At 33.3% G+C, this 15389-nt stretch overlaps 1 protein-coding gene across 4 annotated transcripts in view; it reads left to right on the top strand.

Moving 5' to 3' along the window:
• Positions 1-15389, top strand: part of LOC123716434 (hypoxia-inducible factor 1-alpha) — an 84138-nt gene that overhangs the window by 33411 nt on the left and 35338 nt on the right. For all 4 annotated transcript variants that reach the window (XM_045672181.1, XM_045672182.1, XM_045672185.1 and 1 more), the window contains exons 3-6: positions 406-575; positions 3186-3356; positions 6239-6450; positions 7889-7995. In XM_045672181.1, the coding sequence (XP_045528137.1) occupies positions 406-575; positions 3186-3356; positions 6239-6450; positions 7889-7995 (660 nt within the window). The remainder of the gene's footprint in view (positions 1-405; positions 576-3185; positions 3357-6238; positions 6451-7888; positions 7996-15389) is intronic.

Below are 15389 nucleotides of genomic sequence, written 5' to 3'. Positions count from 1 at the left end.
GACAAGTAGGTGATTAGCAGTTGCCTTGCGATGTTTTCCTTCACCGTTCGAGCGAGTTTTAAATTTCTTGCCATAACTTCGATCAAAATGTAAAGTCTACTTTGTCACTTTTGTTTAGGACCCTGAGGGGCTGAATACTCAATACGATAATCGAATGTTTAACATGCGAATTGTTTTTTTTTAGTTCTAATTTTATCCACGGAGCGTTGGTGAAGTTTTTAAAAAAATACTACAAAAAAGATTTATGTTTTATTTTATAATTTATTGAGTACAATTGATAAATAATTCAATTTAAGCAATTTTTAGGGATATTTTGGAGCAAAAAAATTGTGTATATTTCACGAGCCTATGTCCTCTCCAAGTTGTAATTTACATGCATTTTAATTGTTAACCTGTCAATTACAGTACCGGCTGACACAGATGCGCCGACGCTGCAAAGCCCCAAAGGTCTGGAGGAGGTGCAATCTGAACTGTCCTATATGAAGGCCCTGGATGGCTTCGTTCTCGTGCTCTCTCAGCAGGGAGATATTGTGTACTGTAGCGAGAATATTGCAGAACACCTGGGTGTGTCACAGGTACGTTACTTATACCAAATAAAGAAGCGTTCGAGTACTTCATCACGATTACAACTATTATCACGTTAAAGAATTCATAATGAGACTTCCGAATGTCACATAAATCATAGAATGTCACATTGACAAACGAAAGCTACACTTTACGGAGTATTTGTAATAATTAGGTCCCTTGGATGTATTATCTGGCCGGGCACTAAAGTCGTCGCCATCGCTCCTACGAGCTTTTTCATACTAATTTTATAGATTTCCACTGAAAAGCTCTCATTTTATTATGTATTATATTTCTTCTTAAGGATTTAAAAAATACTGTATCTGTGGCCGCGGTACTGCGCAAATAAATTAAATATTGACGAAATTTTATGTCGCTTCGTAGAAAATTTCTTTACGACTATTAAAACTAGGTTTAGGTCACACTTATTTATAACACGCGTGTCTAGTTGCTACGAGTTTTTCCTTGTATTGTTCGGTGCTATTTCTGTCTGGACGTCTAGTACATCATAAGGGATAGACAAATTAGACATATCTCTATATGTTTCGTTAACAATTATTAAGTAGGTTTTAGTGGCAATTTTTTCCCCGGGAATGGAACGAGTTGGCTGTTGCCAGTTAGATAAGTGTTTTTACTTTTGAAGATTTTATTTATATTATTTTATTTTAAACGAGTATAATCAATACAGTTTCTTGTTTCGGCGGAAAGCAAAGGCTAGAGACAACTTTTGAATAATAAGAATATGAGTTCAATGAACTTAGTAAAAGCTTTTTGGTGATAATAAAATAGCATAAATATTCTCTTTGTAGCTTTAATATGTGACTGACATCGGTTCAGTGGCTTTACAGTTTATTCATAATTTTCCTCAACAATAATCTACCTTTGAAGGTCAATGCCCTTTACAGAATAATTATTTATACAACTAATTTTATGATGTTAAAGCCATAAAATTCACACAGTACTAAATTAATTAGTTACAGTTAATAACCTAACGTGTATATAATGTTAATACCTATAATTGATTATGTGGTATTTTAATTAAAATATATATTAATATTAGATTTCAACTCACGTCCCAAATAATTTAGTACTTAGCGTATCTACGATAGGTTTCCTTAGCTTCTAAAGTCCTTTGATTTTCTAATTTGGTGATTACGTCAACAGCAATTATTTGCTTTTTACACATATAGCCCACGCATTGATTGAAAACGAAATTTCGCAACGCGTTTATTAACACGCAAAAAAATTAACACGTTATGTACTATTATTTTTGAGAGCTATGCTTACTTTTGCTGACAAGAGGAGGGGTGGGGGGGGGGATAAATTGCAGGATATCTGCTGACGTAATACTTGAACGGCCCCTTTGACCTAAGCCTCGACTCTAGATTTATGTATGGAGATTGTTTCTGCGTTGCAATTTGTAATATACCTTATTCATACAAATTTAATCCGTCTACACTTGTTGAACTAAACTGCTCTTCGTCTCTTTCTGACGAATTGTGTTTACGATGTTATGAAAAGAGATAGAAACAGTTTAGTTAAATCGGTGCAAAATATTTTTAATTTTTATTTATATTGAAACTATTTTGTATTGTTCGACGTATGTATGAACCACGGAAGAGTATCACCCACAACACTAGTGACATACTGTGGGGACTAGAGCCTGATTAGCTACAGTGTCTTGTTTTTTAATCAATAATTATTATTATTTTCGTGGATTAATATGGCCGAATGAGTCTGTAAGTTTGTACTAGTAAAATTGTAATTAAAAAAATATACCACTAAAAGGGATTAAAGGAAGTTAAGGAAGTGAATTAATGTCACAATACTATTTTGAAACTTAATCGGAGAATAACTGGTTAAGAGTGAAAAAAAAATTAAGATAATTTATGTAAGACAGTATAAAAATGATTTTCTTGTTTTGCAAATTGTTAATGAAATTTGAAATGTCTATTTATTTATAATATATATAATAATATCACCAAGAATAAAAATATCAAGACAATAAAAAAATACTCATTAATCGACAACTACACTTCACTAAACTACACTAACATGTCATTATGTTTTACACTAGTTGGTACTCGACCTCCGACGGAGTTTCCCGACGATTTTTACAATTCATCCCCGCTATACCTTTTATTCCATCCCTAAGTTTCTGCGGGCGCCCTCTCTCAAGAATAGTGGAGCCAAAATGTCTCTGGTAACCTTGAGATTCAAGCAGTTCTGGACAACCAATAAGATGGGAATCCTGTCTCCATGTCTCCAACTGTTGATCAGTCAATTCCCAACTGATAGAGGAGGCCTACGCTAGGTCGTCGTCAAAGGCACGCTGAACTAGGCTGCGTTTTATGAAAGGTTTCGGTCGACGGGCTTATCATCTTTTTTTTTATAAAATAGGGGACAAACGGGCAGGAGGCTCACCTGATGTTAAGTGATACCGCCGCCCATGGACACTCTCAATGCCAGAGGGCTCGCGAGTGCGTTGCCGACCTTTTAATCATCATCATCAATACAATGATGAAACAAATGCAAATTACTTTCTCGTGATAACCTATTTTGTAGATTAATATTTTAACACACTGTAATACATGAATTATAATAAGTTAACTGTTTTACAGATGGAAATAATGGGTCAAAGTGTCTTCGAGTTCAGTCACCCCTGCGACCATGACGAGATACGCGAAGCGTTGCGTGCCTCCAAAGTGGGAAGACGGGACATGCTTCTGCGACTCAAATGTACGATAACGGCAAAAGGGAGGAATGTGCATTTGAAATCTGCTTCGTATAAGGTAATTAGCGTAACACCTCAATACTTTGACATCAACAAGCTCCCAATCCTCGTTTACTCTCGCTGCTTAATTGGTTTCAAGACTCTTTACCGGAGATCGACCTATTTGTGAAGCGTTTCACGGTAATATACTGTGATTTAAAAATATACTTGGTAATGATTATATAGATAGAAATATATCAGGTTTGCAACTTTGTAAATAGCTTAATTGTATTAATTTTTGTTTTATGTTATTTTTAGTTAGAATATGTCCGTGCATGGGCTGTAAATAAATAAATTAATCATACCACGGTCATGTAGAAGCACGCTGGAGTTCCACCCCTTTGTTGTGGACATCCCCATAGCCTTGCGCGATTTGTATAGTCGTTTTTTGTAACCAGCTGGAGTGGAACTATATTGCCCCCTTCGATCTTCGCTAGGCAGTTTATGGGTTGATTTATCGGCAGTTAATTGGCATCTCCTGGACAGGCGTGCTCTCTCATACGCCGTATCTCATTTAACATCAGGTGGGCCAAACGGCTGTCCAGATCTGAATAAATAAAAATCCGAAAAAAATAGAACAGAGTTGTGGATCTTTATCCAGCGCGAGTTTTTACTCTTTAGTAGAAATGCACTCGTTCCCATGATAAAAGTAATCTAATATAATTATTCTCAATGTTAATAATACAATCTAAATACAGTGTAAATTCCATGTATCGTCCTTCGATTTAACTACAAACCCCCTAAAGCTCCAATCACTCGGCTTTGGTTGGTTTAGCTTCTCTTCCATGCAGTGATACACAACATAGCATTACACCCACAATAAAATATCCACAATTAAATTATAAAATTCACTTTAAACTTGCCGAAATTAGTTAAAACTGCAGAGCCTTGTATGTTCTTTTGTCGCTTTTTTGTCCTAGCCTGTCGGCAATATACGTACGGAACTTTCTAAGAAATCCGTTATTTTGTTTACAAATTGGGATTGCTTGCACGTGCTTTATCAGGGAGATGCATCAATATTGCCAGATATAAATAAAATTATCAAAAAACAACAACATAATGTAGTATGAGGAAATTTAATAGATGTAGTATGAGATCTCTTTGGTTGGTATACAAAATATAATAAGCTTTTGAGACACATAAACTAACTATATCCTTGAAATCCCATCTCGAAAACTCTTTCTTGGCAAATCCTTTATAGTCTCTGCAGTGGCTAGGGAATTCTCCTCCCGTCCCTATTCCCTTAGCTCCTTCTCTATCTTCCTTTAAATCTCTGCTGTACAAACATTACATGTCAACCTTTCAACTTTCGAACTAACTGATGTGAAACTGATTTAAAATAATCGTGATTCATAAACACTTTTTATTTTTCATGTGTCCCTTTTTTAATATTCACTTGTTCACTGTTTTCATATGTTTTAATTGCTTTGATTTGTTCCATTCATTTTTTTCTATATGTTTTATCTATTTTTTCTCACATTTGCCTGGAAAAGATAGCTCGAAATATGTATATATTTTCTATAATAAGTATATATAAATGACTAATCGACTTGAGTCGATTTCACCGGGTTATATTTAAATATAAAACTCATTACTACGCGTTTAAATTGTCCAATTGTTTGATTTATATTGCATAATTGTTTGTAGTATTATTCATATTAGTGTAACTTTATAATAATGGATAACTAAGAAAACTTAGTATGTAAAAAAACCTGATAACTCTGTGTCAAAGTAAAATTGTATTGCGTCAAAAACATTGACGTTAGTATTCCCATACAAATGGTTGGATCTCTGATATGGAATAAAATGCTGCACAGGGAACAATTTTTCATAGTTTATTTCATATTCGTCATAATTGAGAGTTGAGTTTCTATCCTTGACCTGTCCGTGATGTTATATAGCGTTAAAAAGTTTTGTTTGGTCAATCAATAAAGAACGGTGATTTCTAATTCTCAGTATTAAAGTCTATTGTATGTTTAATATATTTGTATATTGTCAATAGGAAGTGTGTGCTAAATGCGCTTCGCGTATAGTGGTTAAAGAGAAAAAAATATTGAATTGTTTTCCGTTGATTGTTTTCGACATATCTTGAGATAGCTCAAGTATGGTATAAACGATAAACCAATAGTCATATCAATTGTATTATTGTATTTCGTAAATTACATATTTAATTAATACTCCTGTATGGCTTCATTGTCCAGCAGTGTTGTCCTGGTATCTGGTGCGACTCTCATCCTTGACGTCGTAGTTTCGATCCCAGGCTGTGCACCAATGGACTTTCTATCTATGTGCACATTTAACATTCGCTCGAACGGTGAAGGAAAACATCTTGAGGAAACCGGCTTGCCTTAGACCCAAAAAGTCGACGGCGTGTGTCAGGCACGGGAGACTGATCACCTACTTGCGTATTACATTGACAAATGATCGTGAAATGGATACATAAATCTAAGGTCTAAATAGGTTCTAGCGCCAATGAGTTATAGTTTGGCTTTATAATATAGTTTCTATATTAAGCACAGATATCGTGTTAAACAGGAAATACGTATACGTTTACGTAATACGTCATATTGTATGATAATGCAATATTTGATTGGCCTATTTAAACCCCGATAAGAGTGAGTTTCAAAGTTATTTTCGGTCCAAATCATAAAGCATATTTCTATGGTTGAATGGTCATTATTCTTTACATATAATAATAATTAGATTTATAAAAAAATATGGGCAAAGTTATTTTTCCGCCCTTAATTTACTATAAACGATTTCATTCATATGAGTTCAGCTGTTTGATGGCGCTGCAATGTCTACGGTGAAATAAAATACATCCTAAAAATTTATTTTGAAATATTATATAGTTTTATTGTTAAAAAAAAAGGAGTGTATCTTAATATTATATGTTTACAGGTAATTCACCTAACTGGCCACATGCTGACAGAAGAGAAACCCGAAAATGATGAGATTGATAAAAAAGATGGCGTAAAGTTAAATAACAATGGCGCTTTGGTGGCGGTGGGACGGCCAATACCCCACCCGTCGAATATTGAAATACCACTTGATAGTAAGACGTTTCTTACTAAGCATAACCTGGATATGAAGTTTACATATACGGATGAAGGGTAAGATTTACGTTAAATATAGTTAAATATGTATTATTTAGCCGGACCCGAATTTAATAAAGTTATTTAGTTTAATTTTAAACCAACACAATTGAAACTAATTATGGGCTTGACGAGCTTTCGGTCAGACAGGTAGTTAAACGTTTTCGACGCAGCTTTATTTAAATCAAAATGCTAGCGACTTGATTGAATATCGATTTTTAATTAACTGTCTAGAGATTCAATTAACTCTCTTATTTAACTTCTTTACTTCGACATATATATTATATACATATAAGTAAATATTCCAATCAATAATTAGACAGACACAACAATACACATGTCTGTTTCAGTTTCAGTTTCAATTTTCATTTTAGGCAAACATTTTTTGGTCTCATTAAATTTTGGTGCGAGACAATTGTAGACATACAAACCAAATGCATTGTAACAGGTTGCGTTCAAACGCACTGCCACGGACACATCACGCGCTGTTTTTAAAGTCAAATGGCGTTTTTTGTCGTAAAAGTCCAATAAATTGTTTTTACGGATATTTCAGTAGCAAGACACAGTAACATACATCTATTTTTAAACATATGCCCCACTTGTAATGTGTATAAATTTAAAACCAATGTGAAATGTATGGTATAAATGGGTATCTCCAAAAAGTTCCTTCACCTATGATTTTTTTCGTAGTACGTGGTGTCTCTACTAGATGGCGTTAATAAAAATCAACGCTATTACCTGACCGAATTTAGGTAATGCTTGGTAGAGTGAAGTTTGACCTTCGCCATGTCCAATACATCGTGGTTGTATTATATCAACAAAATATCACCTTCAAACGTATTTTGTAGGTTAAATATGATTGTGTTTAACGCTCGTTCGCGATAAACCCACAAGCTGGTGGAAATCGTTGAAAGTGCATTGATTTGTGATGTGATTCCTGGTTTGGATGTGATATTGTGTTGTGTTTTGTTTTTTGTGTTGGGAATTGAACGAAATGGCGGGGATTTTGAATTGTACCGAACCTGTAAGTTGAAACTAGGTTTTATTTAGTAGTTGAGCTTTTTGTTTTAAGTTCGGTCGTTAAAAAAAATAAGGATACGAATAGGTCATTCAAGGTTAACCTTATAGATACCGGTAAACATAACCTTTATTAGGCATAGTGGTAGGTCACATTGTTTGACCTTTCGTGTTATGGGAAACATCAAAATGTAGGTCAACAAATTACTCGATTTAGATATCTTATACATTTTAGTATTTAGGATTTTTGTATTTGCTGTCAAAGGTTTTCATTAAAATATAAAGAATTAAAAAATATTTTGCTCATTAACGTGTTCAATAGAGTTGCCTAATACAACGTACATAATATACATACATGGCGTTAAATTCGTCAGTTAAAACCTTAATTTAAGACTCTTTAACGCTGTTTCCGTTCTAATTTTACGATGAATTGTTCCAGATTAATGAATACACTCGGTTTCGACGCTGGCGATTTAAACGGTCGTTCCCTGTATGATTATCATCACGCAGCCGACAGTGCATCATTGGCTCATCAGTTTAAATCATGTAAGTGAATAAAATCGTCTTTAAATTGGAAAATTATTTTTTAAATGTTGTGTGAAATGTAAAACAGCGCCACCTATCGCCGTTGTATGAAACACGCGATGTCAAGTTTAATATTACGAAAATAACGTTTCTTGTTTTCTTCATCCACGGATAGGTGGCGCCAGTTGTGAAAATATCACGTCTTAAGTTAGATTTTTTTTGGATTTACTTAAACTAAAGATTTAATTCGTGTTCATTATTTGGGATAGTAGTTAGGTATTGAGATTTTTAATATTAAAGTTTGCGTACGTACTATATATTTTTTTAAACTTGCAACGTAACTATAACGAAATCTAAATGCTATGCTAAATAATTTGTAAGAGATATATAAAGAAATAATATACGTGAAGACTTTTGCCGGGCCGAAAACTGAATAAAAATAATTATAACTGGAATTAATTAAACAATTAAAAAACGTTCATTCGATAAAATAAAAGTGGATGCAATTACCATTAAAACCCGGATAAATTTTGCACGTTAAAATTAATTATGAATAAATTGAAGAAATTATTTAAGCGTCCATGAACTTTACGTATTTATTTGTATGAAAATGCGAAGGCTTGTAATACATCTTTTAGTTATTTGAATAAATGTGATAAAAATACGAACTTGGTACCATTAAGGTATCTGTGCTATTCGACGACACTGCCATACCAAGTTGACATGTATGATTAAATTGAAATGTTGCCATATTTAATAATAATAATAGCCGCGCAATCAGCGATATTATCTCCCACTCTTCTGTCATTAGCTCATGTCTGAGAGTCGTGGTCAGCGAGGAATGAGGAATGAGGAGGAATCTGTTTCCATCTTTTTCTGTTCAGCGTCTCTCTTACTGTGTAGTCTTACGGTAGTATCGGTCTACCGGGTGTGATGGCTGAGTGATCTTTTACCTTCTGTGTTACCAGTGTAGTCGGTAGACAGGCGAGTCTGCGGAGCTGGGTCAAAGATGTATTGGTGCGCGTCGCAATTCGGTATTCTTAACACTCGCCTCCAGCACCACATTTGAAAGGCTTTAAATTATAATTAAAACAAATAAGGTTTATTATTAAGAAAAACACTTTTTGAACGGATTAAAGATATGTATTATTATTATAAACTTATAATTTTTTACATAATTTTCGCGTGGTTTTCAGCGTGCGTGGTCACGGTGACAAATTTAGAAAATTTTGAATTTTGTAAATAATTATAAGTTTTTAATAATAATACATAGCTTCAATCCGTTTAAATAGTGTTTTCTCAATGTGTAAAAGCTATGTTAACAAAAGACAATACTAAGGTATATTATGTCATATTCTGTTAGTCGAAACATATAAGATTTTTGATTATTACCCCATATTATGCTTGCCAAAATCGTTAAAAAAATAAATATATAATATAATAATCATAATAATAATTTTATACATATAATTATTTAAATTTGCGTTTAATCTCACAAAGGTCTATTTAATATATTTTTATTAACAGTAGGTTAATATGTTATCTGTAATGTTTTTATTTCTTATCTATACATAATATTTTGGTATCACAACTACATTATATATAACAAATTTTAACGTTTACCAACTTATGTATCTTAAAATTATATAATTTTTGTTTAAATAACTTAATTTAAAATTTCACAGTTCAAACTAAACAGTGTTTAGTTATTTTGACACTAATAAATTGTTGAGTACTTTTTATAATTCGTAGTCAGTGAATTAATACGTTATAGATTATTGCCTACTTGTGATCCTTGAAGCGTGTTAGTTCGTTTGCGATCTACAATTTGCCAATTGAACGTAATCTTTCGTATTGCGCATTTGAATCTCATAGTTCATCCCACGCACTGACAATTGCCAAATACTGATTTCTTTTGAGCTCTGGTAATAGAAAAATGGATCTGGTATATGGTATAAATGATATTATATTGTTATAGCGAATAATTGTAACGTATTATGCATATTATATACAAATATTTACATAATTTTGGCTATGAGTTCACAAGAGTTGCTTTCTATATTGTTATTTATAAGATCTATATATATATATTTAATGTAAGATATTCGGTGATGTTCGCATCGCGTTAACTGTTAAGATAGAATAATTATGTGAAAACAAATATTTTTTTCTATAATTATTACAGTTAGTAGACTCTCGATAATTTGAAGCGATAAATTACCAAGAGTTCATATTGACAAGCGTTAAAATAACCACGAGTTCGTCCAAGTAAATAAGAACATAATTCGTGGTTATATAATTAGTTTCGTAGTAATACAATTATTCACAAATATCCATATCGATAAGAAGATCTAATCTTTTTTTATCGAGCGAATTTAGTCTGTCATTGTCATGATGTCATCAAACATTAACATTACTTTTTTTACCCATATCTCATGAATGTATACAATTGACAGGTCTGTGCATGATAAACACTTCTAGTTATAGAGAGTAGAGAAGCCCGTTCTTCAAATTATTGCATGTTGACGAGATAGATACTCTAACTTGAAATTATCCAGGGGACCAAATAACATTGATTTTAGTATGGAAAATTTTTCAAGGGGATTTTTATTTTAATTATCAAGAGATCAAATTAACGAGTGTCAAATCATCGAGAGTACACTGTATATAAAATGAACTAGAAAGGCTCTCTCAATCCTGAGGTCTCAAACCTCAGCAGTAATAAATTTTTCTAATTATTTTTATTTGATAAAGAAAATCGTTGACCAAGGACGACGTGTGTCAAGGCTTATCCACCTGTCTATACAAAAATCTATCGAAAGACCCATAGCCAGTGGTTTATTGACAATACATAAAATTACTACACGTTCATCTCTGTCTTGCAAATTGTGTATGTACTGTGATGAAAAAGGCGGAGTGCGCTGTAAAGAAAATTTGCTTTTATAACGGAAGTCTCAGCTCGGCACCAACGAACTGTACCAGATACATGTTTTCGAGTTTTGCGACCGGCCAAGTAATAATTTAATTCCGTACTGCCTGGACCGGACGAAAATAAATGCAGGTATTTTGGCTTTCTTAAGAAAGTTTGTGATTTTCGAACGGAAGACTTAAAACGTTTCGTACGTCATAAAGGCTGAAGGCTGAGGCTCCGTTGATGACGCACTTGTGTTCGATATACCAAACGCTGTTTTTAGAAACACTTTTGAAATTATAAGGAAGTAATTATAACTTCAAATCCCAGCAGATTTATTTAAGACGAATTACATAATATATTACACTGGCGACTTATTTTAATATTATGGCAATAAATAGTAATTACTGATGAACATCATCACACATTATAGGATGTGGTTTAAATAGGCAGTAGTTTTTTGGGATTACAATGTATTAAAACTTTTTCGTATAATGTTACGCAACGCAATCCTCTTGAATGTAATTTTTCGGCATAACATAACATTTACATAATCGTATATTGATGCATAGTTGGTGTGCACGACCTACGGAGATACTCTTAACAGCTACATTAATATTCAGAATAGAATTTACTGGCCCTGTCTTGGGACAAAATATGGGTTCGGGTATTCATTTGGAAATATTTACGATTTTATACACTGTTACACTACTTTATTCGATAAAAAGCGATGTGAAAATTAGATTCGATGTAACAATGTTAAATAGTGTATGTATACCCATAACATTAAAAAACAAATAAATATCTTCTAGTCGAACACTTTTTTCGACATAAAAAAACGAATTGAGCATGACGTATAGACCCGAGTGGGTACGTACGTAACGTAAACGTAAACAACGCATATGGCGAGATAACATTGAGGTATTTGCTACCCGGCTAATAAATGGACTACACAGTCAGTTATTAGATGGCCTAACGTTAATTGAAAAACTACTTTTATATGCATTTGTCGCATTTATACAAACAGCGGTTTTCTGTTTATTCTGTAAAATAAATAGATTTAAAATTAAATTATTAGTTGTTGTAGTGTAAGGTGTTACTAAATTTAGTTATGTTAAAAGTGTTTTAAAACTATTTTGTTTAATACGATTTATATTTTTATAATAATTCATCAGCTCCTATATCTCTATATCATTTAAAAACTTAGTGTGTAGGTTAGGTTAGCTATATATAAGCTTTATAAATACTTAATTGTGCCTTGGCAATTAAATAACTGAATTTCATTTTTTTTAATGCGTTTTTGTGCCATGACTTGATACAAGATAAAGGTTTTTCTTATAGTAATTAAACTTCAAGTTACTTTTCGACTGCCGCTATGTATTCATCTCTTCATCTGGGGGCTTTCGCGCCGGCCAGTCAGTTAACCTGGTCCTCACTTCTAACAAATAATCTTAAACTAATAAATATGAAATAATAATTAAGAAATAGACGTATGATAATTACAAGGTCAAATCATGTTTAGATCAAAGACAAAGAGGGAGCAAGTCGTTGTCAAAACACACACAGCATTATGGCTCCTGCTTTTGGTGCTACTTTATTGTTAAAGGTTGACTGTTAAGAACTTAAAGAAAACACTAACAAGTTCTTAACACCAGAGGACACCGTGAGTCATTTCTGCAAAAAACTGTTATACTTCTTGACATTCAACACCTTTTTGTCTTCAGTCACCGTGATCACGCACGCTGTAAAGCTCGCGAAATTTCGTTTTTTTTTTAAATAACGTATAATAATTATAAGTTTATAATAATACATAGCTTCAATCCGTTAAAAAAGTGTTTTCTTTGAATGTGTAAAAGTTATGTTAGTAAAAGATGTCGAATCCCGCTCGCCCGCTAAATTTTGCCCATCATTATAAGCTGCAACAAGTCGTATCGATGATGACGCAAAACGTGTCCGAGATTTGCGACTTTCTGTAGTTTAACAGTCTACATAGACTTTCGTGTCCCCGTTTCGTTGAGGGATTCTTTCATTCATCACTCTTTGGATTCAGTTGATGCGAAGCATGCAACGGTAAGAACAAATCTAAGCTTCGAGGCGTGTTTTTGTGTTTTCTGCAATAGTCCAAGCCTCACAGACGTATAGCATTATGGCTGTATTACAGTGTCTAGCCTACGTTTTAGTACCATTCACGTGTGGCCCTACCTATTACTTTGTTACTCACCATAATTTTATCGTAAAGTTGCATGTGGGGGTAGCGTGTTGAAGTATTTGATTGTTTTTACATTGGAATACCCACGAACGAGTCCCAACTATATATCATTTAAATTACTACAACAGTATTCTGAACATACTGAACTGTGATATTAATTAATATTTATTTTATTGTAATTTTATTTTTGTTGATTTGGTTATGCACTTGCACTTTGCCCCTAGTATATATACCTCTTTTTTTATTTTTCATTACTAGGGTTATCTGAAAGACATAGCTTGTTAGCGATATGCTAATAATAATTATGTTAATTGTTTTTTGGCCCTTTTAGGAACACCTGTGTTTTCCTATATCCAGATTGTGTAAAAATTAACACATTGGGTCTGGATTTTCACGTTCCTATAAGGGTATATTGACTGTATGTCAAACACATGAAAGTCAAAATTTTGCGTTAAGGTTTACTTATCTTATTGTATGCACTTAAGGATGCAACGGGTGGCCTTATCGCTAACAACTGACCTCTTTCAGGCAACCCTAATAAGGGTACGAGTTACAACCCTAAAAACCTAAAAGAAGACGTATAATGAATAAAGTGTAAAAAGTGCATAATATATACAATATAGATTTTTAATCTAAAAAAAAATGTGCGTGTACTAGTGTACACACGTAAGAAGTGAAACTTCTTAATGACCTTATTTTTCGAAAAATAATCTACTATATGCAACTGTACAGAAATTGGTTACATAAAGTTAAATTAGATAGAGTATAACAAAAGGCTTTTATTATCATAGACATGAATACAAATAATACAATTATTTCATTTTACCTTATTACTAATCTTAGTAAGATTATTACAGAATTTCACTAATTGTAATATAATTATTTGAGCACTGTTGCCGTAGTGGCTTCAGCGTGCGACTCTCATCCCTGAGGTAGTTCGAACGGCGTGCCTCAGGCAAGGCTGATCACCTACTTGCCTATTAGATTAACAAATGATCACGAAACAGATACAGGAATCTGAGGACCAGACCTAAATAGGTTGTAGCGCCATTGATGTAATAGAGTTAATACTATCATTGTTATCGTTATTATATATTTTTGTTATTAATGCCGAGGCCGAGACAAGAAAAAGATGGCGCGTAACGAAAAAATGAGACGCGTAATCGAAAAATGTGACGGTTATTTTTTTTCCAACGCCGATAAATAAGTTTCACTTCAATAATAATAGAAAATATTAATGAAATAAACTAAAAAGGTTATCTCAGAGATATTATATTTATTTTGAATTCGCCACCGAATATTTTTAATATTTACCATCGCTTATATATTTTACTTATGTTAACTGCTGTATAACGCTACGTACGAAGGAGGAATTTGATACAATTTCAGCCTTTATTTTATTAATAGCGAGCATAACTTCGACTCTCTGGGCTAAACCCCGCTGCGTCGTAAAATCAAGATAATTTTTTCTTGGTATATTCAGCAAAATGGAAATAAACCTTTTTGAAAGAACATTAAATTGAGTGGCGCTACAACTCTTGCCTCTGGCCTCAGATTGCATACGTTTCTTCAATCATTTTATATTTTATTGACAAGCAAGTGAACAGCCTTCTGTGTCTGACAGTTGATTTTTGAGTTCGCGACATGCCGGTTTCCTCACGATATTTTCCCTCGCTGTTCGAGCTAGTGTTCGATGCATACATGGAAAGTCCACATACGGGATTCGAACCTACCTCAGGGATGAGAGTCGCATGCAATTTTAAAGAACATTATGTAGGGGAATAATACAGTATGTAATACTCATTATACCTTCGTTCAAAGATTAATATTTGGACAAAGTCGTTAGCTATGTTTATCAAGTACAGTCAACGATTGCTAGGGGACCTAAATTTTCATAGAACACAGCCAGTATTAGGTTAGTAGATTAGTAGTTCTTGTAGATTTCTTTAGTTTAATCGATGTATAACAGCTGATTTTTGTTGTATATAACTTTCTATATATATAAATTTTCCAATATCCCCGTCTCTCGGGGTGCGGGATCTTCTTTTAAACACATAATTTATACAAACATATATAGTCCAAATCTGTTATAACGATATCGAAGGGACTACTCATATATATATATATATATATATATATATAGGTGAGTGTGGGCCCGTGATCTCGCCTCAGCTACGCTTTTTGTTGCCACTGCAACGGTGACGCATTTCACTGTAGAAATCTTCCAGTTGCATTCTGAAGCTTTTTAATATTTCGCGTGAATGCTTTATAGTTATTTACCTTTATATCGATTTC

The sequence above is a fragment of the Pieris brassicae genome, chromosome 11 (assembly GCF_905147105.1).
Source record: "Pieris brassicae chromosome 11, ilPieBrab1.1, whole genome shotgun sequence".
Lineage (NCBI taxonomy): Eukaryota > Metazoa > Arthropoda > Insecta > Lepidoptera > Pieridae > Pieris > Pieris brassicae.
This window is presented reverse-complemented; position numbering and strand designations above follow the sequence as displayed.